The 24,775-nt window shown below is 51.5% G+C and overlaps 2 protein-coding genes across 5 annotated transcripts in view; one reads left to right on the top strand and one right to left on the bottom strand.

Moving 5' to 3' along the window:
* Nucleotides 1–2,555, top strand: part of ZZZ3 (zinc finger ZZ-type containing 3) — a 56,489-nt gene extending 53,934 nt beyond the window's left edge. For all 4 annotated transcript variants that reach the window (XM_083157789.1, XM_083157791.1, XM_083157790.1 and 1 more), the window contains exon 12: nt 1,229–2,555. In XM_083157789.1, coding sequence (XP_083013915.1) covers nt 1,229–1,373 — 145 coding nt within the window. In that variant the 3' untranslated portion in view covers nt 1,374–2,555. The remainder of the gene's footprint in view (nt 1–1,228) is intronic.
* A 97-nt stretch (nt 2,556–2,652) lies between these two features.
* The window catches only part of AK5 (adenylate kinase 5), a 167,752-nt gene continuing 145,629 nt past the window's right edge, over nt 2,653–24,775 (bottom strand). Inside the window, exons 11-14 of the mRNA XM_083157793.1 lie at nt 13,475–13,638; nt 12,489–12,605; nt 7,048–7,239; nt 2,653–3,816 (exon numbers count right to left, since the gene is read on the bottom strand). Coding sequence (XP_083013919.1) covers nt 3,748–3,816; nt 7,048–7,239; nt 12,489–12,605; nt 13,475–13,638 — 542 coding nt within the window. The 3' untranslated portion in view covers nt 2,653–3,747. The remainder of the gene's footprint in view (nt 3,817–7,047; nt 7,240–12,488; nt 12,606–13,474; nt 13,639–24,775) is intronic.

Below are 24,775 nucleotides of genomic sequence, written 5' to 3'. Positions count from 1 at the left end.
CCCCCACCTAGCTGTAATGCTCTGCAGGACACAGGCCCCCACCTAGCTGTAATGCTCTGCAGGACACAGGCCCCCACCTAGCTGTAATGCTCTGCAGGACACAGGCCCCCACCTAGCTGTAATGCTCTGCAGGACACAGGCCCCCACCTAGCTGTAATGCTCTGCAGGACACAGGCCCCCACCTAGCTGTAATGCTCTGCAGGACACAGGCCCCCACCTAGCTGTAATGCTCTGCAGGACGCACGCTCCCACCTAGCTGTAATGCTCTGCAGGACGCACGCTCCCACCTAGCTGTAATGCTCTGCAGGACACACGCTCCCACCTAGCTGTAATGCTCTGCAGGACACACGCTCCCACCTAGCTGTAATGCTCTGCAGGACACACACTCCCACCTGCATTGTGTCCTCATATATGAGGCTGAGAAGAGATTGAAACACAGAGCAAGTAACGACCAGGAGACTACATGGGAAACCCGGATGCATCTACTAAACCAGGCATGTCCAAAGTGTGGTGCAACTGCACATCCCAGCATGCCTTGCCATGGTTTTAGCAAAACTGTGGCAAGGCATGATGGGACCTGTAGTTTCACAAGAGCTGGAGGGCCATAGTTTGGACATGCCTGTACTAAATCATTCAGATACTGAAACGCTTTGTAGTTAGGAGCATGCAGTGTGTTACTGTGACCACTGGGGGTGCTGCTCTGGTCTAAGGAAGTGGTTCCTGAACTGTTGTTATTTCACGCCACCCATAGGCCAGAGGTTGATCATTTATGAAATCAGAAAAAAATATATAAAATGAAGTGTTTATATCTGATCCTTGGGGTCGGTCTTGTGGTAATGGACAGGATTTACTTCTCTATATCCACCATTTGCATATTACATTGGTCAGAATTAGATTTTGTCATGTGCCACAGCACAGTTTGGGAACCTATGGTCTAAGGGCCAATTACATGTGAAGGGTGCGGGTCTCTAACTGCAGCATTGGAATCCCCGGCAATCTCACATCTCATCCCGTTGTCCCAAAAATGCTGACCGACCCTTAGCCGATTGGTGCGAGTTTGGGCTGCCGTAAAGTGCAGCTGCTGCTGAAAAGCTTGCGCTTAATTGCATCGACCCCTAAGAGCTTCTGAGACCATATTCTGTTCATAGAAAAATACTGTTGTATGTGCCCACCCCATTGTGCCGTTCCCGCCAGTCACCCTAGTAATTACCGTCTCTCTATATTACAGTTTATTTGAAACGCAGACGCACAAAGAGGATCACCACCTGGAGCCGGTGTACAGAGCAGAGACATTCCTAGACAGAGATTACTGCGTGCCACACAGCACCCGTTACAATTACCTGGACCCAAACTATTTCCCGGCAAACAGATGACGTGACTCGGCCAAACAACCAGCAGCGGCCATTTCTCCAGACACAGAGGCTAGCGGAGCAGTCCACTCACTTTCTCTGATATCCTGCTCACAGCATGGTACCCGCGCGGCCTGACCTCACATCAGAATCCTCCCCCTCTGCAAGGACAGCAGTAGAACATTCCACTGGTGGGGGAAAGGGATCATAACACAGAACTACGGCGCACGTTACAGACTTACTTCCAAAGGCTTCCGAAATAATTGGTCAAAATGTGAACTATTTATAGCAAAACCGGGTTACTAGGGCGCAGTTTGGTGGAAATAATCCATTTCCTTCTTTTTTTTTTTTTTTTTTGCACAGAAACTGAAGTTTTCAGAAAGTTTTAACCAATCACAGTGTTTGCATAAAAAGACGCTATTGTTCAAAGACACAAAAAAAAAGGAAAAAAAATTAACAAAAAAAAACCCCACAAAAAGTTCCCCTAATGTTACTTACCCACGTTTGGATTAATTCCGGTCTCTACCGGACTGTGAGCTGCTTTTAAATAAAATAAACATGAACTACAATCAAGCGCTGCAGACCCCGGGCCTACGACGGCTTCTGTAACCAGCTCGTGGCGTGTGTGTGTGCGTGAACGTCAAGATTTTCACTCAGATATATTTTTTAAATGTTACCTTCAGATGATCATGTGATGTGTAAAAAAAAAAAAAAGAAAAAAAAATTAATAATGGTGACAAAGTGCCACTTGTAGTAACTGTGTAAAGTCTAACACTTAAAGCTTTCGTAGATGATGATCAGCCTTCAGCCTCAGCGGTTTTTTGGGGGGAGGGTGGGGGGGGATAGTGAATGCAGGCCAACGAAGAAGACAAACTGCCTATTGTAAATCCTATATGTATTGTAATTCCTCTCTTTTTTGTAGTCCCATGAAATCTATAAAGATTGTATTTTTATTAATATTTAAGCAAGTGGTTACCTAGATCTATGCGGTCAGATAGACGTGGTCACGTGCTCTTTTGTATACTGCACCCCGTAGCTCGCTCACTGACAGAGGGAGCGGGACAGAGGGACGTGACGGAACTCTCCAGCAGGGAAGGAGTTAGACTTTTCTATGTTTTGTTTTTTTATTTCGTTCCCTACTCTGTAAACCGTATGTTCCTAAATCCGCTGTCAGGAGGACTGTAAAAATAAACTGTGTGGGTACTACTTGTTTGTACGGAAAGGTGTCTTTTTTTTTTTTATATTGTCTTAACAATTCGCCACTGGGTACAATGATGGGGAAATCACAAACATTCAATAAATATTCATACCAGAACTTATATTTTAATTTATGTATATTGGCAGGAATACTGTCATTACATAATATGCATTTTTTTTAAATATATCTTTTTTATTTTTTCATTTTGAATTGTTTTTTTTTCCATCTTTGACTTTTTTAAATTTTTTTGCCTTTTTTTAATTTTTTTTACAAATGTCGTTGCTGGTTACATATGGTCTCTTGGCTCGGTCATGCGTGATTTTTATGCTGTGAAATCCTGCAAGGAGTTGACGAAACCTTCACTGCAATATCAATGTCAGCGCAATAAAACTCTGAATGCCAAGTATACCTGGCAAAGAGTGACGTACAAATGCTTTATAAAAAGAGAGCGGAGGGTACATACAGGAATCTGATGTAATGATACTTTGGCAGATTACCTTAGAGCGGCATCTCGATAAGAGCAGGCTTTGCAACCGACTAGCTGAGGATTTACAGTCTCTCTCCACATTTTCTGATCACGCTGGCACTGGAGACATTACACAGACCTAGATGTGCCATTTATGTTGGGTATCTCCAGTAATCCTGCTGCTGTGGAACTACACGTACCAGCATGCCCTAACAAGAAATCTGTGGCAGAGCCTGCTGGGCTGTGTAGTTCCACACGGTCGTTTCTTCATGTAAATAAAATGTTTAAAAACAATTGTTGTTGCCATATTCCTGACAGCTCTGCGTTCCTCCTTAGTGTATGTGTTTTCTGTCGGTTGTACAGTTATCATGCGCAATATACATGTTAGATATGTGTAAATCTAATTGAATACATCATTGAGGGCGCACCAGCTGGTTCTGCCAATTGCTGTATTAAGTAGAACAAGTCTATTCACTCCCACACAGACTCCACTGCCAGCTCGTTGGACGATCTCCGTTCCATGCTTTGTAACTAGGCCTTATCGCCGCTGTGCGTTACGCGGTGACAGAAGCCTGCAGCGTTGTAGGTGACGTGTATACTATGGACTGTAAGGATCACTGATCCTTGGCTACAGCGGAGATAGCATGCACTAGTGTGAACAGGCTCTCGCAGGTGGTTTGACGAATGAATATACAAAGCTGTACAACGCTGCCGACGCACTTCCTCTGGATCGCTCAGAAGACAGAGTCAACTGACGCACAAAGCTGGAGAAAAACTTGATCTGGAGATCGCTCGGCGTTGATCTAGAAACAAAAGAAAAATGGAGAGAGGAATGTTATTTCTCATAAAGTGCTTGTTGTCTAATATAAAATTACGTTCTATTCTCTCATCTGTAATTTGTAACCGGATAAAACCAGTGTACACATTTGTTACAAACCCTTATCCTGCTTCTCTGAAGGTGCCCACAGGGTGCGTTGTGGGCATGTGATGCGTGCTCCTGCGCACATCGAAAAGTATTTGCAGCATGTACTTAGTTACTGGTGAGGGATAGACTGCAATACTTTGTAACCACCACAAGGGGGAGCTAAGCAGCTATCTTACAAGACTTTTTGCAGCTCATAGTTATTTGCGGTGCAAATGAGCTGTAACGAGTATGAAACCACCTTTCCCTTCTCCGCACGTAACTCCGGTCCCAGTCTCCCTCTTAGCTGCCGTCCAATTCTATGTTTCTATTTTCCCCTGTGACTCCCCCTTTACTGCGTAATAGTCATACATTCAGAATGCAGAATATTGACTATTGGGTGAATGTAATAAAATTGTGCTGGCATTAGATTTAGGTTTCCTTGTTCACCGATGTAACCCGGTAGAAATTTCACAAGTCAACCCCCTGTTTATAAGGTGCATTTTATTATAATTGATCCTTTATATGGTGCCTCAGGAACCTCGGTCCTCAGGATCCCACACGGTGCATGTTTTCCAGGTCTCAGAATCACAGGTGAAGTAATTATCTCCACCTGTGGATCTTTTAAAATGCGTCATGAGTAATGTCACCTGCTGGGTGAACTGTTTGGGGACCTGAGGACTGAGTTGGGAATCAATGTTCTAAAAGGTGCTAATTAAATTAAAAAAAACAGAACCTGGTTGGTTGCCCATAGCAACAGGTCATATCCTACAGAATTCTCAGATTAGTAAATAAACCTCTTTCTATCCACTGACTGGAACCCTTGTCTCAGAAATGAAACGTCCAATACAGTTTTCCCGCCAGCTGTTCTGTATCTAATCCCACCAGTCCCCATCAATATGGCCGTGTGTCTGTAGTTCCACCTCGCCCAGCGACCAGCAGAAGATTTACATTTCTGTCCATGTTCCAAAAGGAACCGTTTGAAGTCTCAGGTGCTGTCGCCTGAGACCCCAGGAGGGGAACGCTGCCTGGCAGATGGATGCGTACAGATGATAAACAGGCGCTCGGCCTTCTCCCCGCTCACGCTGAGATGCCATTACCTCTGGCTGACGCTTTCCTGGCAAGAGAATCATCTTGTTCTCCAAACAGCAGAAGGACGCGCAGGATCGGAACCATTGCTGCTTTACCCGTCACTGGTGCAAGTAACCCGTCGCGCACACGTCTGTGTACGGAGTAATAAAGCCGCAATCCCAGGAGAGGGAGATTTAATAAATATTAGAGTTGCAGATTTCCCTTAACCCTTTGGGTGCCAACATCTCGGTGAGAGATGTGCAAAATATCCGCAAAAAATCCCAGCGCCTCTCACATTTGTTATATCAATTCAAATAAAGTGCAATTCACCTGCAATTTTGTCTCTTTTCCTGAGATTGCGGCGATCAATCGCAAGAAAAGAACCCAAATTGCAGGCGACGGACAGTAGGTCCGATTCAGTGTGCAATCCCGTGCGCATCGCACCAGAGCCAGCAACAAGTCGCTTGGCTGGGATCGTATGCGATCTTCCTAGCGGCTGAAGGGAGGGGGGGGGCTTCTCCGAGGGGTGAAGTCACGGCAGCGCTTGGGGGCCTTTAGACTTGTGCTTTTGCTGATTATTGGGAGATTTCACATTTAATTGCCCTGGATTACTCCACTTTACGGACGGGAAGACAGACCAGTATCTTGCCTAGGAATAATTGGTCGCTATGGGCAACATCTCATTTGCAATATAACTCCCCATATTAGTAAATTTATCCTTTAGATGTTAGTTCTAATGAATATGGGATGTTGCTCTGGGCAACCAATCAGAATCTACTTATTTATTTATCACCTTGTAGAAGAGAATTGATAGAATCCCATTTTAGTAAATTTAGCCCTTTGCCTCCGGTTGCTACTAATAGTAAATAGATCTCCAGTTGATTACGGTGCCAATATTCGTGATTATCCCAGAAGGCGCTGAGGACACAATGGGGCAGATGTATCATAGCAGCGCTTATCGCGCCGCTATGATACTTCCTGCTTCGCCTCAATAGCGAGGCGAAGCAGGAAGGGACATCGACAAGACATCTTGTCTGCCGAAGCGGGGGAGCGTTAACTCCCCCCTTCGGCGATGTCCCTTTCTGGAGATAGCGCATCAGTTAATACTGATGCGCTATCTCCTGTCCCCCGGCCGGCCGCACTGGGCATGCGCGGGATCTCGCTGTTCACGCGAGATCCCCAGCGCAGCCCAGACCTAACAGCAGGGACAGCGCTGTCCCTGCTGTTTAGATAGGGCTTCGCCAGCCTGATGCTGGCGAAGCCAAACCCGGCTTCGTGCGGAACGGTCAGCGATGCTGACCGTTCATACATTCGGCCTGCTATCATTTTGATAGCAGCGCCGATATGGACAGGGGCGCATAGCGCCCCTGTCCTTTACCGCATCTCACCTGCTGCATACATGGGGGAGAAGCGGTATCAGTGCACATAACGTGCGCTGATACCCCTTCTCCCCCATAACGACCCTTCATACATCTGCCCCATAGACAGCAACAGATCCTTCCTCATCCCAGCGGTGGAAGTCACATGGGTACTTATGTAATATCTGGGCTCCCGTTTTTCTTATGAGACCGTGTCCGCTCGCTGCGCTCGCCACACTATATAAAATCAACTCCATGTGTAGTTGGATAGTAGGGGTATGAAAAAATGGGGTGCATTTAACATGGGAGCCCAGATAATACATAAGTACCGTCACATGTTTGGGAGGCCGGTGGTGGGACAGGGCAGTGGAAGTCACATGTTGTGAGAGGCTGATACCGGGACAGGGCGGTGGAAGTCACGTGTGGGAGCTGGTTCTGGGATAGGGCGGTGGAAGTCTGGTGTGGGAGGCTGGTGCCGGGACAGGGGGACTGGATTTCCCAGCTAAGACCTGGATCACACACAATGGTAGCAGGCTGCAGCCATTCTCGCCTAGGACCCAATCGGCGCTGTGGGGCCCATATTACACCAGTAGGTATAGAGCCCCTGTTTCCTGCAGAGAAACATCTTCGTGTGACAGAGATAACGGCTAGACATGGGAATTCCCTCATCCTAGCCATATACCCCACAATATCTGGCCCATCACCTTATATAGCACAGCCTTTGTTTCATAATAAGCGAGTATGGGTTCCGCAGCCTGATAGAAGATCTGCAGCCGTCTCCTGATGGTGTCTGTACAGACGTCGGACCGATGGATGTCCTTACTCCGATGGACGAGGCGCGTGGTCATGCACTCCGCAGAGCAGTCCAGATACAGCACCAGATTTGGGTTACTCAGCTGATAATGCAAAAAGTCAGAACACAAACAATAGCGTGACCAGATAACCGCGGCCGAAACCAACACATACAGTAAGTAAATCACCAACAACGAGATCATTCCACAGCAGTGACAAACATCTTTACCTGTAACATAGGGGTGATTCATGTTGGCTTAAACGCACGCCCCCCCTCAACGAGCAAAGGGCTGCATTTGCATGTGTAGAGGGGGGGGGGGATTATTCAAAGGTCATCGACCATTAAATAATTTGGTAAATAAAAGTCAGTCTACGAGCACCTGGACAAGGGCGGGCGGGTTTCTGACGTCCACCACGTGCCGGCTCCAGCACGCCTGCATTCACATGGCGCAGCCCAACGTGTTTCTGGGTGACATAGGTACCAAGGGCCCAGCCTTCCTCGCCTGCCCCGTATCAGTGATAGCAGCCTCATCCTACAGCCTTATATATATATGTGACATTAGTGCAAATTATTCTGTCCATGTTATTCTAGTGTCACCAAATAACTGTATGGGTCAGTCTGCGTCTACAGGGACAGTCGTAACCTGTGTCAGCAGCTGCTCAAACCCGTCTCCCGGTGGTACGGGAGCAGAGGCGGGCGAGGACAGGGACCGGTGGCACGGGAGCAGAGGCGGGCGAGGAGAGGGACCGGTGGCACGGGAGCAGAGGCGGGGGAGGAGAGGGACCGGTGGTACGGGAGCAGAGGTCGGGGAGGAGAGGGACCGATGGTACGGGAGCAGAGGTGGGGGAGGAGAGGGACCGGTGGTACGGGAGCACAGGCGGGCAAGGAGAGTGACCGGTGCTACGAGAGAAGAGTGACCGGTGCTAGGGGAGCAGAGGCGGGTGAGGAGAAGGACCGGTGGTACGGGAGCAGAGAGACTGGTGGTACGGGAGCAGAGGTGGGCGAGGAGAGGGACCGGTGGTACGGGAGCACAGGTGGGCGAGGAGAGGGACCGGTGGTACGGGAGAAGAGGAGGGAGAAGAGAGGGACCGGTGGTACGGGAGCACAGGTGGGGGAGGAGAGGGACCGGTGGTATGGGAGCACAGGTGGGCGAGGAGAGGGACCGGTGGTACAGGAGCAGAGGGGGGCGAGGAGAGGGACCGGTGGTACGGGAGCAGAGGTGGGCGAGGAGAGGGACCGGTGGTACGGGAGCAGAGGTGGGCGAGGAGAGGGACCGGTGGTACGGGAGCAGAGGTGGGCGAGGTGAAGGACCGGTGGTACGGGAGCAGAGGTGGGGGAGGAGAAGGACCGGTGGTACGGGAGCAGAGGTGGGCGAGGAGAAGGACCGGTGGTACGGGAGCAGAGGTGGGCGAGGAGAAGGACCGGTGGTACGGGAGCAGAGGTGGGCGAGGAGAGGGACCGGTGGTACGGGAGCAGAGGTGGGCGAGGAGAGGGACCGGTGGTACGGGAGCACAGGTGGGCGAGGAGAGGGACCGGTGGTACGGGAGCAGAGGAGGGAGAAGAGAGGGACCGGTGGTACGGGAGCACAGGTGGGGGAGGAGAGGGACCGGTGGTATGGGAGCACAGGTGGGCGAGGAGAGGGACCGGTGGTACAGGAGCAGAGGGGGGCGAGGAGAGGGACCGGTGGTACGGGAGCAGAGGTGGGCGAGGAGAGGGACCGGTGGTACGGGAGCAGAGGTGGGCGAGGAGAGGGACCGGTGGTACGGGAGCAGAGGTGGGCGAGGTGAAGGACCGGTGGTACGGGAGCAGAGGTGGGGGAGGAGAAGGACCGGTGGTACGGGAGCAGAGGTGGGCGAGGAGAAGGACCGGTGGTACGGGAGCAGAGGTGGGCGAGGAGAGGGACCGGTGGTACGGGAGCAGAGGTGGGCGAGGAGAGGGACCGGTGGTACGTGAGCAGAGGTGGGGGAGGATAGGGACTGGTAGTATGGGAGCAGAGGTGGGCAAGGAGAGGGATCGGTGGTACGGGAGCAGAGGTGGGCGAGGAGAAGGACCGGTGGTACGGGAGCAGAGGTGGGGGAGGAGAAGGACCGGTGGTACGGGAGCAGAGGTGGGCGAGGAGAAGGACCGGTGGTACGGGAGCAGAGGTGGGCGAGGAGAGGGACCGGTGGTACGGGAGCAGAGGTGGGCGAGGAGAGGGACCGGTGGTACGTGAGCAGAGGTGGGGGAGGAGGTGGGGGAGGATAGGGACTGGTAGTATGGGAGCAGAGGTGGGCAAGGAGAGGGACCGGTGGTACGGGAGCAGAGGTGGGGGAGGAGAGGGACCGGTGGTACGGGAGCAGAGGTGGGGGAGGAGAGGGACTGGTGGTATGGGAGCACAGGTGGGAGAGGAGAGGGACTGGTGGTACGGGAGCAGAGGTGGGGGAGGAGAGGGACCGGTGGTACGGGAGCAGAGGTGGGAGAGGAGAGGGACCGGTGGTACCGGAGCAGAGGTGGGGGAGGAGAGGGACCGGTGGTACGGGAGCAGAGGTGGGGGAGGAGAGGGACCGGTGGTACGGGAGCAGAGGTGGGGGAGGAGAGGGACCGGTGGTACGGGAGCACAGGTGGGAGAGGAGAGGGACTGGTGGTATGGGAGCACAGGTGGGAGAGGAGAGGGACTGGTGGTACGGGAGCAGAGGTGGGGGAGGAGAGGGACCGGTGGTACGGGAGCAGAGGTGGGAGAGGAGAGGGACTGGTGGTACCGGAGCAGAGGTGGGGGAGGAGAGGGACCGGTGGTACGGGAGCACAGGTGGGAGAGGAGAGGGACCGGTGGTACGGGAGCAGAGGAGGGAGAGGAGAGGGACCGGTGGTACGGGAGCAGAGGTGGGAGAGGAGAGGGACCGGTGGTACGGGAGCAGAGGAGGGAGAGGAGAGGGACCGGTGGTACGGGAGCAGAGGTGGGGGAGGAGAGGGACCGGTGGTACGGGAGCAGAGGTGGGAGAGGAGAGGGACCGGTGGTACGGGAGCAGAGGAGGGAGAGGAGAGGGACCGGTGGTACGGGAGCAGAGGTGGGGGAGGAGAGGGACCGGTGGTACGGGAGCAGAGGTGGGGGGGGAGGAGAGGGACTGGTGGTACGGGAGCAGAGGTGGGAGAGGAGAGGGACCGGTGGTACGGGAGCAGAGGTGGGGGAGGAGAGGGACTGGTGGTACGGGAGCAGAGGTGGGGGAGGAGAGGGACCGGTGGTACGGGAGCAGAGGTGGGAGAGGAGAGGGACTGGTGGTACGGGAGCAGAGGTGGGGGAGGAGAGGGACCGGTGGTACGGGAGCACAGGTGGGGGAGGAGAGGGACCGGTGGTACGGGAGCACAGGTGGGAGAGGAGAGGGACTGGTGGTGTGGGAGCAGAGGTGGGGACTAGAGGGCGTCTCAGAAGAGGGACTGGCTCCAATGTAATGATGCCCACTATGGATATGTAACTGCCGAGGGTCTCCTTTGGGTGCTCCGGTTTCCCCCCACAATCCAAACACTTTCAGGTAGGTCAATTGAACTCTGACAAAAGTACATACAGCGGTATATACTAACCTTTCTCTCAGAGTTCTACCCAGTCTCTCTCATACACATACACACACACACACACACACATATATACAGGGGAGATTTAGGGCTTTCCATGTCAGCAGTGAAGGGTGTCGGCGTTTGCTGCAGGACAATCTCTCCTGATCTGCTCGATGCGCCGGAGGCTCTGGTGACTATGTGTGAAACTGGATGTTTTAAGTATCCACAGTCTGAGATTCATGTGACAGTGGAACGAACGGAGCTTTTTCTGGTGGGTAATGTGTGTTCTTACTTCGCTTTGCTGCCTGGAAGGTGCAGCCGGCGCTGTCAGTGTATAAATCGTGCCCGTTACAGTGAAGCACAATGCCAGCACGCAGGGGGTAATCACTGGGCACCATGCGGAAGATGTGCTGCCATCTGCTCACAGCCCCCTCATATACTGATTCCACATACAGATCTCACACCGGCACAGGAACATTCATGGTGCAAAGTATTCCCAAAAAGGGACAATCGCACCATACAGAGGCACTAAGGTGCCTGTCCGACTCCATAGGGGCCAAATATAAAATATTATTAGGGATTGGGGCAGAGGTGTAACTCTGGGAGGCAATGGAGTTATCTGCTTCCGGGCTTCTGCTCCCAAGGGGGCACCTCTCCTCCACTGCGAGTTTGAATCAGTTAATTGAAAGCCATTGATATTGTTTCTGTGGCTGACTCCTCCTCCCAGCAGGACCATAGATGCCACACTCTTTTATTTTAAAAATAATATACATTACATACATATTAGGTGCTGTGTATGTGCGCCAATAATTATATAACTAGAATGGATTTACACTGGATTACCACTGAATTCGGGTATGGGTTGGGTGGTTGGGGGGGGGGGGTTGGGGTCTGAGATGGAGAGAGAGAGAGTTTAACTTTATTTTCCAATTTATTTAAATATTTGTCTATTTTCTACGTAATATGTTTTTGTATTATTATTATTTTTGTTAGAATTCATTTATAAGCACTGAGTCTATTGATGTCTGTTAACTTGATGTGCTCTAGTTTCCAATAGTGAAACTCCGTCAATTATCCAAGACATTATATTACTGTTATGACTAATTGTGGATGATATGTGACGATATTTCCTGGTTGCTACCAAACTGCTCTATTACAGGACTGATCACAGACTCATTGAGTGAAATGTATTAGGATCAGAGAATTTGGTAAAGCGACAATCACCAGAAATGATTCAGTGTAAATGATTGGCGCTTTCTAAGAACTGGAGAATTCTTACCAAATCTCTCTCTCTCTGAATCTCTCATCCTATTACATTTCCCCCGGTTATATTTCATTGTCCTGATTGCCTTGTTCCTCACAAATGACACCAGTGTGCAAATATTCCTATTTACTATGCATTTTATTGTATGTCATACAATGCCTGAATATAAAAAACGATATATTATTAGGGATGATCTCGCGGAGTTCCAGACACTGGACACATCGTGGCTAGTTAGACAATGATAGACATGGTCAAAAGGTCAACGGGTAAAATGTTGACGGTGTCTAAGGTCAGGCACAGACGCCGGGGAGCACATGTACCCGCACAGCTGCCACCTACAGTATGTCTTGTCTGTCTCGGAAGCCTGGCCATGACACGGTCAGATCCGCTCTACGTGGGCAACACTGTGGCACAGTGGTCAGCATTACTGCCTGACACCAGTTTGTAGGCCTCCCTGTGTTTGTGTGGATTTCTTCCGAGAGCCGCGGCCCCTTCCCACACTCCACACACATATTGTATTGATCATAGGACAACAGATGGATCTCTGCAGTAATACTGACCTTGCACGCAAACTCCTCCGCCTGTCTGATCTCCCTGGGGAATCCCTGCAGTAGGAATCCCCTGCAGCTACCAAGTGCCGAACTAATGGCGTCTCTCAGGATTTCCAGTGTGATGTCCTGTGTGGGCCAGAGAAACACTGTGTGAAACATCTGTGCGTCTGACGAGGAGCCTGAAATAATCCCGACAATACAGAACCCCCCATCTCCCCAACTCTTCAGCGTAACTATAGTGGGCGCAAGGGGTGCCATTGCTGTAGGGGGGTACATATCTGGGGACGGACTCACTTGCACCCAGCACAGACAAAGTTTCCGGAATTGTCCATTAAGCGCTGTGTGACATCATAGGGGGAGTGATATAGTAAGCGTTAGCGAGTGATAATGTGGAGAGAGATAAATTACCAACCAATCAGCTCCTAACTGCCATGGTACCGATCGTATTTGAAATAGGACAGGATCTGATTTGTTAGTACGGTACTTTATCTCTCTACACAAAGTAATACACCCCTCCCTCCATGTGAACTGGGGGCAGTAAAATGTGGCATATTTTATAACTTGGGCACTACAATGTGGCATATGAACTGGGTGCACTGCATGGTATAACGGGCCCAAATAACTGCTGCATCCAATGATAGGGCTGTATGGTAGAAGCAGACGCCTTACTATTAGGAAGTCCTGTATTTCCACCATAGTAGACCAAGTCGCCCTATTACCAAATAAGAAAATTTGTGACAATAATACACATTACCTCTGTATCGGTGTCACTGTTACTATATATGAACAGTGTGAGCTGATGAAAACCTGGAGAGAGATAAAGTAAGGTCCATTCAGCTTCTAGCTGTCATGTTACAGGCTATGCTCGAAATATGACAGAAGCTGGTTGGTTGGTACTTTATCTCTCTCTTAGCAAAGATAAATCCCCACCATATCTCTCTCCAAAGCTTGATCAATAACCCCCTGGTTGTAAAACACGTTTACAATCTACGTACCACCGGCACCGGGTCCCCTCGTTCCATGAGATCTCTGATCAGTTTACTTCTTTCTGAGGCTACGGCGAGATCACTCTGCAGCAGATCCCCGACAGACAGGTGGGAGAGTCCGTATTTCCGGGCCAATCTCTCGCACTGCGTGGCTTTACCGGATCCCGGGCCACCTTCCATAGGAGAGATGGGAAAGGCATCAGCCATGACTACACTGCAGGTAAATTTTATATATATATATATATATATATATTTCTAGGAGAGGAAAGAGGAGCGCTCCAAATAGTGCTTTATCTTTTTATTTCAATCACAAAAATAAAATCATCCACAGGTACATTGTAAATGGTGTCACGTACCACAATAGACGGTTAGGCACAACCGCGGGTGATAAACAGCATGAACTGGGGCTGTCTCCGACAGCAAACAGATTGGCAAACGGGTGCTCTCACCACTCTCACATCCACCACGGAGTTCAGACCGACGCCAGGCCACGCCCCTACGCGTTTCGTCACGAGGACTTCGTCAGAGGAAGTCCTCGTGACGAAACGCGTAGGGGCGTGGCCTGGCGTCGGTCTGAACTCCGTGGTGGATGTGAGAGTGGTGAGAGCACCCGTTTGCCAATCTGTTTGCTGTCGGAGACAGCCCCAGTTCATGCTGTTTATCACCCGCGGTTGTGCCTAACCGTCTATTGTGGTACGTGACACCATTTACAATGTACCTGTGGATGATTTTATTTTTGTGATTGAAATAAAAAGATAAAGCACTATTTGGAGCGCTCCTCTTTCCTCTCCTAGAAATACCGTTTACCTGAGAATCCAGGTGCCCGCAAGGGTAATTAAGAGGAAGCAGCCGGTTGTACATCTGACCTAAAGTGCTGGGAAATTATCTCCTTCTCCCCCAAAGCTAAAGGACTGACTTGAATTCCACTGAAAGGATTAGGACTTGCGCGCTAATTGGACTTTTCTTGTGGTAATATATATATATATATATATATATATACACATACACACACAGTATATACACACACACACACACACACACACACAGTATATGGGTGCACAGTACAACTTCTCTTCTGTGGGCCAGAGGAATCAGCCATGACTACACTGCAGGTAATTACATATATACAGATGGAACGCCAGTCAGCCAGCCTGAAGAATCGCCAGATCTCCTGAGCTGGCACAGGTTGGCGGACAGGAGCTCCACCTGACTGGGAGGCCCGAGCGCCTCACACGCTGGCGCGTCCCAGTCAGCATGGCAGCAGAGAGCAAATTCCCTGCCAGTCTTCACTTCAGGGGGACGGGCAGGGTGAGCGGGGGCTACGGGGGAGCTGGCGGAGGCAGGCTCCTACAGAACGGGGCACGCAAGGGTCTCATGCACGCGTGCCCTCTTCTGTCCGATGGCGCACAGCAGCAATATACAGTATATGGGAGCACAGTACAACTTCTCTTCTGTGGGCCAGATGCCGGCTAGATGACTACACTGCAGGTAATGACACATAGATACAACCCTTCAATGTTGCCAATTTCTGTAAAAGTGTATACCAGCAGTGGCAGATTTAGGGGGGGGGGGGGGGGGGGCACACGGGGACCCACCGCCTCTGTCATTTCTTTTTAATGTTTTAATGGGGGGGGGGGGAGTGACGACAGCCGTCGCTGGGAACAACTGTAAGCACTGACAGCCAGGTCCAGCAGCCAAGCAGGAGCCACCACTGTTACTGTTGCTCCTGAGACCCAACAGGTGGCAGCACGAGATTTCAAAAAGCCGCGGGCTGCAGCTGCCCCCTAGTTACCGGAGAGAACATATTCCCCCTTGACAACCAGAATTTATTACCACATGGTAAAGACCATATAACCCCTCATGGCAATGAGCATGTATTCCCACATGGCAATGAGCATGTATTTCCCCCATGGCAACAAGCATGTAAGCCCATATGGAAACAAGCATAGAACCCCTAGCAATGAGCATGTAATCCCACATGGCAACAAGCATGTATTCCCCCTTGGCAATGAGCATGTATTCCCCCATGGCAATGAGCATGTATTTCCCCCATGGCAACAAGCATGTAAACCCATATGGCAACAAGTATAGAACCCCTGTCAATGGGCATGTAATCCCACATGGCAACAAGCATGTATTCCCCCTTGGCAACGAGCATGTATTCCCCCATGGCAATGAGCCTGTATTTCCGCATGGCAACAAGCATGTAACCCCCCCATGGCTATGAGCATGTATTTCCCCATGATAACGAGCATGTAATCCCACATGGCAACAAGCATGTAATCCCACATGGCAACAAGCATGTAACCCCACATGGCAACAAGCATGTAATCCCACATGGCAACGACTCGAGCATGTAATCCCACATGGCATCGAGCATAGAACCCCTGGCAACGAGCATGTAGGTAAGCAGCATTTATGTAGCATAATTTGTAATAGGTATTACGGTGTTTGGCATAATACGTAATGGACATTATGGTGTGTGGCTTAACGTGTAATGGGTATTACAGTGTAAATTTTTGATGCGCGCCGAATTTATAGTGAATTTTGGCTTAATCCTTGTGGCCTTCTGCGCACACACAACTACATCCTTCGATGTTGACGCCAAGGTGGGCCAGTGTACCACAAGGGCCTATTTATAATCAAATTCCCATCCTCTGCTCTCCTCCCCTATCATGGTGCCCCCCGTCATTTCCTCCTGGATCCACCACTGAATACCATGACAACATGATGTCATTTATAGCCATTTACCCTGTATACAGGTATAGGAAAATCTAAAATCATCCTGTATGAATCTTACAATCACAGATAATTATTAAGACAAAACCATCACCTGTGCTGAGCATTTGTCCAGATATGGCACAATGTGTTGCCTCAGCACTTTCCTAGGCACACCCGCGTTTCCCCGTACACGCCCAGCACTTTCCTAGGCACACCCGCGTTTCCCCGGACACGCCCAGCACTTTCCTAGGCACACCCGCGTTTCCCCGGACACGCCCAGCACTTTCCTAGGCACACCCGCGTTTCCCCGTACACGCCCGGCACTTTCCTAGGCACACCCGCATTTCCCCGTACACGCCCAGCACTTTCCTAGGCACACCCGCGTTTCCCCGGACACGCCCAGCACTTTCCTAGGCACACCTGCGTTTCCCCGGACACGCCCAGCACTTTCCTAGGCACACCTGCGTTTCCCCGGACACGCCCAGCACTTTCCTAGGCACACCTGCGTTTCCCCGTACACGCCCAGCACTTTCCTAGGCACACCTGCGTTTCCCCGGACACGCCCAGCACTTTCCTAGGCACACCTGCGTTTCCCCGTACACGCCCAGCACTTTCCTAGGCACACCTGCGTTTCCCCGGACACGCCCAGCACTTTCCTAGGCACACCTGCGTTTCCCCAGACACGCCCAGCACTTTCCTAGGCACACCTGCGTTTCCCCAGACACGCCCAGCACTTTCCTAGGCACACCTGCGTTTCCCCAGACACGCCCAGCACTTTCCTAGGCACACCTGCGTTTCCCCGGACACGCCCAGCACTTTCCTAGGCACACCTGCGTTTCCCCGTACACGCCCAGCACTTTCCTAGGCACACCTGCGTTTCCCCGTACACGCCCAGCACTTTCCTAGGCACACCTGCGTTTCCCCGGACACGCCCAGCACTTTCCTAGGCACACCTGCGTTTCCCCGGACACGCCCAGCACTTTCCTACGCACACCTGCGTTTCCCCGGACACGCCCAGCACTTTCCTAGGCACACCTGCGTTTCCCCGGACACGCCCAGCACTTTCCTAGGCACACCTGCGTTTCCCCGTACACGCCCAGCACTTTCCTAGGCACACCTGCGTTTCCCCGTACACGCCCAGCACTTTCCTAGGCACACCTGCGTTTCCCCGGACACGCCCAGCACTTTCCTAGGCACACCTGCGTTTCCCCGTACACGCCCAGCACTTTCCTAGGCACACCTGCGTTTCCCCAGACACGCCCAGCACTTTCCTAGGCACACCTGCGTTTCCCCGGACACGCCCAGCACTTTCCTAGGCACACCTGCGTTTCCCCGGACACGCCCAGCACTTTCCTAGGCACACCTGCGTTTCCCCGGACACGCCCAGCACTTTCCTAGGCACACCTGCGTTTCCCCGGACACGCCCAGCACTTTCCTAGGCACACCTGCGTTTCCCCGGACACGCCCAGCACTTTCCTAGGCACACCTGCGTTTCCCCGGACACGCCCAGAACTTTCCTAGGCACACCTGCGTTTCCCCGGACACGCCCAGCACTTTCCTAGGCACACCTGCGTTTCCCCGGACACGCCCAGCACTTTCCTAGGCACACCTGCGTTTCCCCGGACACGCCCAGCACTTTCCTAGGCACACCTGCGTTTCCCCGTACACGCCCAGCACTTTCCTAGGCACACCTGCGTTTCCCCGGACACTCCCAGCACTTTCCTAGGCACACCTGCGTTTCCCCGGACACGCCCAGCACTTTCCTAGGCACACCTGCGTTTCCCCGGACACGCCCAGCACTTTCCTAGGCACACCTGCGTTTCCCCGGACACGCCCAGCACTTTCCTAGGCACACCTGCGTTTCCCCGTACACGCCCAGCACTTTCCTAGGCACACCTGCGTTTCCCCGGACACGCCCAGCACTTTCCTAGGCACACCTGCGTTTCCCCGGACACGCCCAGCACTTTCCTAGGCACACCTGCGTTTCCCCGGACACGCCCAGCACTTTCCTAGGCACACCTGCGTTTCCCCGGACACGCCCAGCACTTTCCTAGGCACACCTGCGTTTTCCCGGACACGCCCAGCACTTTCCTAGGCACACCTGCGTTTCCCCGGACACGCCCAGCACTTTCCTAGGCACACCTGCGTTTCCCCGTACACGCCCAGCACTTTCCTAGGCACACCTGCGTTTCCCCGTACACGCCCAGCACTTTCCTAGGCACACCTGCGTTTCCCCGTACACGCCCAGCACTTTCCTAGGCACACCTGCGTTTCCCCGTACACGCCCAGCACTTTCCTAGGCACACCTGCGTTTCCCCGGACACGCCCAGCACTTTCCTAGGCACACCTGCGTTTCCCCGGACACGCCCAGCACTTTCCTAGGCACACCTGCGTTTCCCCGGACACTCCCAGCACTTTCCTAGGCACACCTGCGTTTCCCCGGACACGCTCAGCACTTTCCTAGGCACACCTGCGTTTCCCCGGACACGCCCAGCACTTTCCTAGGCACACTTGCTTTTTTCTTAGCACTCCCACAAAATGTCCCGTTTCCACTCCCAGACGCCTATTTCCTGTCACTCATTTTGTGAACAGAGCGCGAATAGAAAAAGTAGAAGGATTTCGTCACGGCACATCCTCAGGCATGCGTACTGCAAACTGTACGAATGACCCCTTACGACAGGAGAGGTACTAAGATATTTTTAAACGATATGCATGATAACGATATATTAACACACATATCGTCTAGTGTATTTGCAATATATCGTTAAAGAAGCATGCGGACGTTGTCAGTATCGGTTACTGCCTCAGGAAGCAGAATAACCAGGCACAACCCTGCAGGCCACCCTAAGGTTGGCTGGAAATGTTGGCCACGCTGTATAAATCAAACGGAGGTTAGAACGCAGAAATGTTCTACAATATGACATGAATAAAATGTATGTGACAGGACTCCAGGTTGGGGGAGATTACTATAACATCTGATGAGGTTGTATTGTCTTTACACTGGTGGTTACGTTGTCAAAGCTGAAGTTAATGCTCGGATGAGGCGCGTTGTCTTCTGTGTACGGGAAGGTAATTACCGAGGTGGCGGCAGATAACAGGGGAGCAATAATGTCATTGTTTTGTGCCCAGCAGTTAGTGGTCTCCACCTTACACTCACGTTACAATTACGTGACTCATCCGTCATCACATTCCGCCATGTAATCAGCTACAACAACAGAGACTTCACAAAACAACTTAGGGGGTTATTCTGGTTGGCACGCAACGCTGCAAGGTTAACAGCGCGGAGTGTCATTCTCTCACCAAAGTCAAAGATTTGGATAGAAATACACTTGTCCATGGTAACCAAAAGGATAAAAGTAGTAAAAAAGGTGAATAAAATACTAAAAAGGCACTGGGGTTACTGAAGAAAGATCCTATTATTGGGTCAGAGATTCCGAATGACTCCAACTGGATTTTTTAGGAGGCCCCTAACGTAAAGAAGGAATTGGTGAAAAGTCTGGGTCCTACTTCACCTTACAAACAAAACAAAATCATTTCACAGGGCTGTTAGCGATGTCGGCTGCAGAAATACACCGAATTCTATAGGTATGAAAGTGTCAATAGAGGATGTGAATGGGAAAAAGTGCAAACTTCCCATCTTGTATTTGGAGAATTCAAAGAACGCAGCTGTTGAATAAGCCCCTTTTGTGATAATGGAATTGGCTAGTCAAGCGATTATGAAATATAAGGTGAGCACAACAGGATAGATGTGGCCTAATACATTTTATTTTATTTTTGGGAAAATTACATGAAAAATACCAGAATTTTCCACTATAAATAGAGGCTATATCATTGCCTAAAACAATTAATTGGAGATGAAATGAAATTTACTGTATAAAAAAAATACTCCGTGAATATGAACACTCCCCATAAACCTGGCCCAATCACACAGCCCAGCAGCCACACGGAAGTGGGGAACGTTCCGCACAGTGAGACTCCCAGGAGGTAAATTAATATTCACAAATTGATATTGTTGTTCCTGTAAAAAATCCAATTATAAGATTCAGCCACTGGTAAGATTCTGTAATTAATAATGTCTGCAGCCCAGACCACTGGCACGCGTGCTAAATTACTTCTAATTGGATTTGTGTTTATCATTCTGTTACAGGGTAGGACGGTCTGTGGGCATCAGACACTAGTGGCTTCACCTCCTTCTGAGAACATCCGAGGTCCTGTGGGATCGATCAGCCCATAAACTTATCTGGGGTCTAAGCTGCCTAATTCGGATTAGTCTGTAGGGGTAACGTCCCAGAGACCAATATAATGACAAAAGTGACCTGTGCTCCAATGGTGGGTGCTTTCTTAATGTAAGATAGATGTGTGTGTTATATATATATATTTATAAAAATATTCTGGCTGTGATAGTCCAAGTAATGTTAACAGATTTAAATCCAACCAATATGGTTCCCACGGCTCCACCAAAACTACATGCAAGAGAAAATGAGAAAAGTGCACAATGAGCTAAAGTTTCAAATATATTTATGTAATAAAAAAGCTCCCATACATATCAGTGACAGCATACCATCTATGAAAGACACAAAAACCCTCACCTCCCGCAGCCTAACCCCCCTCCCGCAGACTAACCCTAACCCCCCCTCCCACAGCCTAACTCTAACCTCCCCTCCCACAGCCTAACCCTAACCTCCCCTCCCACAGCCTAACCCTAACCCCCGTACCCTAACCTCCCCTCCCACAGCCTAACCCCACCCTGTACCCTAACCCCCCTCCCGCAGACTAACCCTAACCTCCCCTCCCACAGCCTAACCCTAACCCCACCGTAGCCTAACATTCCCTCCCACAGCCTAACCCTAACCCCCCGTACCCTAACCTCCCCTCCCACAGCCTAACCCTAATCTCCCCTCCCACAGCCTCACCCCACCCTGTACCCTAACCCCCTTCCCACAGCCTAACCCCCCCGTAGCCTAACCCTCCCCTCCCACAGCCTAACCCTAACCCCTCGTACCCTAACCTCCCCTCCCACAGCCTAACCCTAACCTCCCCTCCCACAGCCTAACCCTAACCCCACCCTGTACCCTAACCCCCCTCCCACAGACTAACCCTAACCACCCCCTCCCACAGCCTAACCTTCTCTCCCGCAGCCTAACCCTAACCTCTCACAGCCTAACCCTAACCTCACCTCCCACAGCCTAACCCTAACCCCCGTAGCCTAACCCTCCCCTCCCACAGCCTAACCCTAAACCACCTCCCCACCACCTAGCCCTTCCGGGCATACTTACGTTTGGGATTGCCAGACCAGTAACCTAGGCTCCCACCCACCCACGGGTCGCACAGGACGGACGGACTAACGTCATGAAGTCCACTCTGTCATGACGTCGCACATCGGACCCGCCCTCCATAGTGACATCATGCATCGGACATCCCCTGGTGGACTCTTACCCTCCCAGTCAGACACTGCTCCCACCCAAGGCCCAGACCAGTAACCTAGGCTCCCACCCCAGGGCTCAGACCAGTAACCTAGGCTCCCACCCAGGGCTCAGACCAGTAACCTAGGCTCCCACCCCAGGGCCCAGACCAGTAACCTAGGCTCCCCACCCAGGGCTCAGACCAGTAACCTAGGCTCCCACCCCAGGCTCAGACCAGTAACCTAGGCTCCCACCCCAGGGCCCAGACCAGTAACCTAGGCTCCCACCCCAGGGCCCAGACCAGTAACCTAGGCTCCCACCCCAGGGCCCAGACCAGTAACCTAGGCTCCCACCCCAGGGCCCAGACCAGTAACCTAGGCTCCCACCCCAGGGCCCAGACCAGTAACCTAGGCTCCCAGACCAGTAACCTAGGCTCCCCACCCAGGGCTCAGACCAGTAACCTAGGCTCCCACCCCAGGGCCCAGACCAGTAACCTAGGCTCCCACCCAGGGCTCAGACCAGTAACCTAGGCTCCCACCCCAGAGCTCAGAGCAGTAACCTAGGCTCCCACCCAGGGCTCAGACCAGTAACCTAGGCTCCCGCCCAGGGCCCAAACCAGTAACCTAGGCTCCCACCCCAGGCTCAGACCAGTAACCTAGGCTCCTGCCCAGGGCCCAAACCAGTAACCTAGGCTCCCACCCCAGGCTCAGACCAGTAACCTAGGCTCCCCACCCAGGGCTCAGATCAGTAACCTAGGCTCCCGCCCAGGGCCCAAACCAGTAACCTAGGCTCCCACCCCAGGCTCAGACCAGTAACCTAGGCTCCCCACCCAGGGCTCAGATCAGTAACCTAGGCTCCCGCCCAGGGCCCAAACCAGTAACCTAGGCTCCCACCCCAGGCTCAGACCAGTAACCTAGGCCCCCACCCAGGGCTCAGACCAGTAACCTAGGCTCCCACCCCAGGCTCAGACCAGTACCTTGGCTCCCGCCCAGGGCTCAGACCAGCACCTTGGCTCCCGCCCAGGGCTCAGACCAGCACCTTGGCTCCCACCCCAGGCTCAGACCAGCACCTTGGCTCCCACCCCAGGCTCAGACCAGTACCTTGGCTAACACCCCAGGCTCAGACCAGCACCTTGGCTCCCATCCCAGGCTCAGACCAGCACCTTGGCTCCCACCCCAAGCTCAGACCATTACCTTGGCTCCCACCCCAGGGCTCAGACCAGCACCTTGGCTCCCATCCCAGGCTCAGACCAGCACCTTGGCTCCCACCCCAAGCTCAGACCAGTAACCTAGGCTCCCACCCCAGGCTCAGACCAGTAACCTAGGCTCCCACCCCAGGCTCAGACCAGGACCTTGGCTCCCGCCCAGGGCTCAGACCAGCACCTTGGCTCCCACCCCAGGCTCAGACCAGTACCTTGGCTCCCACCCAGGGCTCAGAGCACCCTGGCCTATTACTGCAAACACATGATAAAATGCTCCCTAAAGCAGTGTTCTGCCTCCCCAGCCCCTCGTGGGTCTGACTCCTGCTCCGGACATAATGCTCAGAAGTGCTATTCTGCCCTCCAGCATCTTTAGTGTACGCTACACCGGATGCCTTATTACTCCCAGACAACAAGGCATCCATTAGCTGCGAAGCTGACATTCCGCACTGGTGAATTCAATGTGAGAGATAATTGCGGCACGCTTAATGCAGCGAATACTAAGCGTGGAAACAGTATATCGGCGGTGAGGACAGAATGGGCGCTTCCACAATGGATAAAAAAAGACTTTGGCAGCAAAGGTTTAAGACAAGTTCATTCCTGTACAGAGCATCGAGCCTGGTACCACACCGGTCACTGGGCTAATCCCGTATCTGCTCTATAATATATTAGAAATATGATCCCTTAAGCTCATTCCCATCCCCGCCATCTGCCTGAGCTTCTGCTACCTGGAATGTAGGTTACTAGTTAAAAGTCCGTCAAAATGACGGCTTCTGCAATGTACTCTGAGCTGTGACAGTTTTATTTTCACTTCAGAGCTGTGACAGTATTGGATTTCTACCATGCGACACATGAAGAAACCCATTAAAGGGACCTACTGTTATTTAAAAATCAAACATAGTAACATAGTAATTAAGGCTGAAAAAATACATTAGTCCATCGAGTTCAACCTATGTAACGTGTAACTACTGACGTGAGTAAGTCATATCTATAGGATTCCCTTAGTGGCCACAAATGCATCCAGTTCTGATTTAAATTCATTAACAGTAGTTGCTGTAATCACCCCACCGGTAATGAGTTCCAGAATGTTAATTCATTCAAATCCAAAATATTTTTTGTATGAGGACCCAGCTTACAGTCTATATATATAACGGCTCCATTATCCTCAGTGTGCCACCAGTATTGTACTAGTAACATGACGGGGTGACACCACATATAATGGCTCCATCATCCTTAGTGTGCCACCAGTATTGTACTAGTAACATGGCAGAGGGGTGACACCACACATAATGGCTCCATCATCCTCAGTGTGCCACCAGTATTGTACTAGTAACATGGCAGAGGGGTGACACCACATATAACGGCTCCATCATCCTTAGTGTGCCACCAGTATTGTACTAGTAACATGGCAGAGGGGTGACACCACATATAAAGGCTCCATCATCCTCAGTGTGCCACCAGTATTGTACTAGTAACATGATGGGGTGACATCACATATAATGGCTCCATCATCCTCAGTGTGCCACCAGTATTGTACTAGTAACATGATGGGGTGACACCACATATAATGGCTCCATCAGCCTCAGTGTGCCACCAGTATTGTACTAGTAACATGAGGGAGGGAGGGGTGACACCACATATAATGGCTCCATCATCATCAGTGTGCCACCAGTATTGTACTAGTAACATGAGGGGGTGACACCACATATAACGGCTCCATCATCCTCAGTATGCCACCAGTATTGTACTACTAACATGACAGGGTGACACCACATATAATGGCTCCATCATCCCCAGTATGCCACCAGTATTGTACTAGCAACATGAGGGGGTGACACCACATATAATGGCTCCATCATCCTCAGTGTGCCACCAGTATTGTACTAGTAACATGGCAGAGGGGTGACACCACATATAATGGCTCCATCATCCTCAGTGTGCCACCAGTATTGTACTAGTAACATGAGGGGGTGACACCACATATAACGG

Source organism: Crinia signifera, chromosome 8 (genome assembly GCF_055691185.1).
Source record: "Crinia signifera chromosome 8, ASM5569118v1, whole genome shotgun sequence".
Taxonomy (NCBI): domain Eukaryota; kingdom Metazoa; phylum Chordata; class Amphibia; order Anura; family Myobatrachidae; genus Crinia; species Crinia signifera.
The sequence above is the reverse complement of the archived record's forward strand: the minus strand, read 5'-3'. Positions and strand labels throughout refer to the sequence as shown.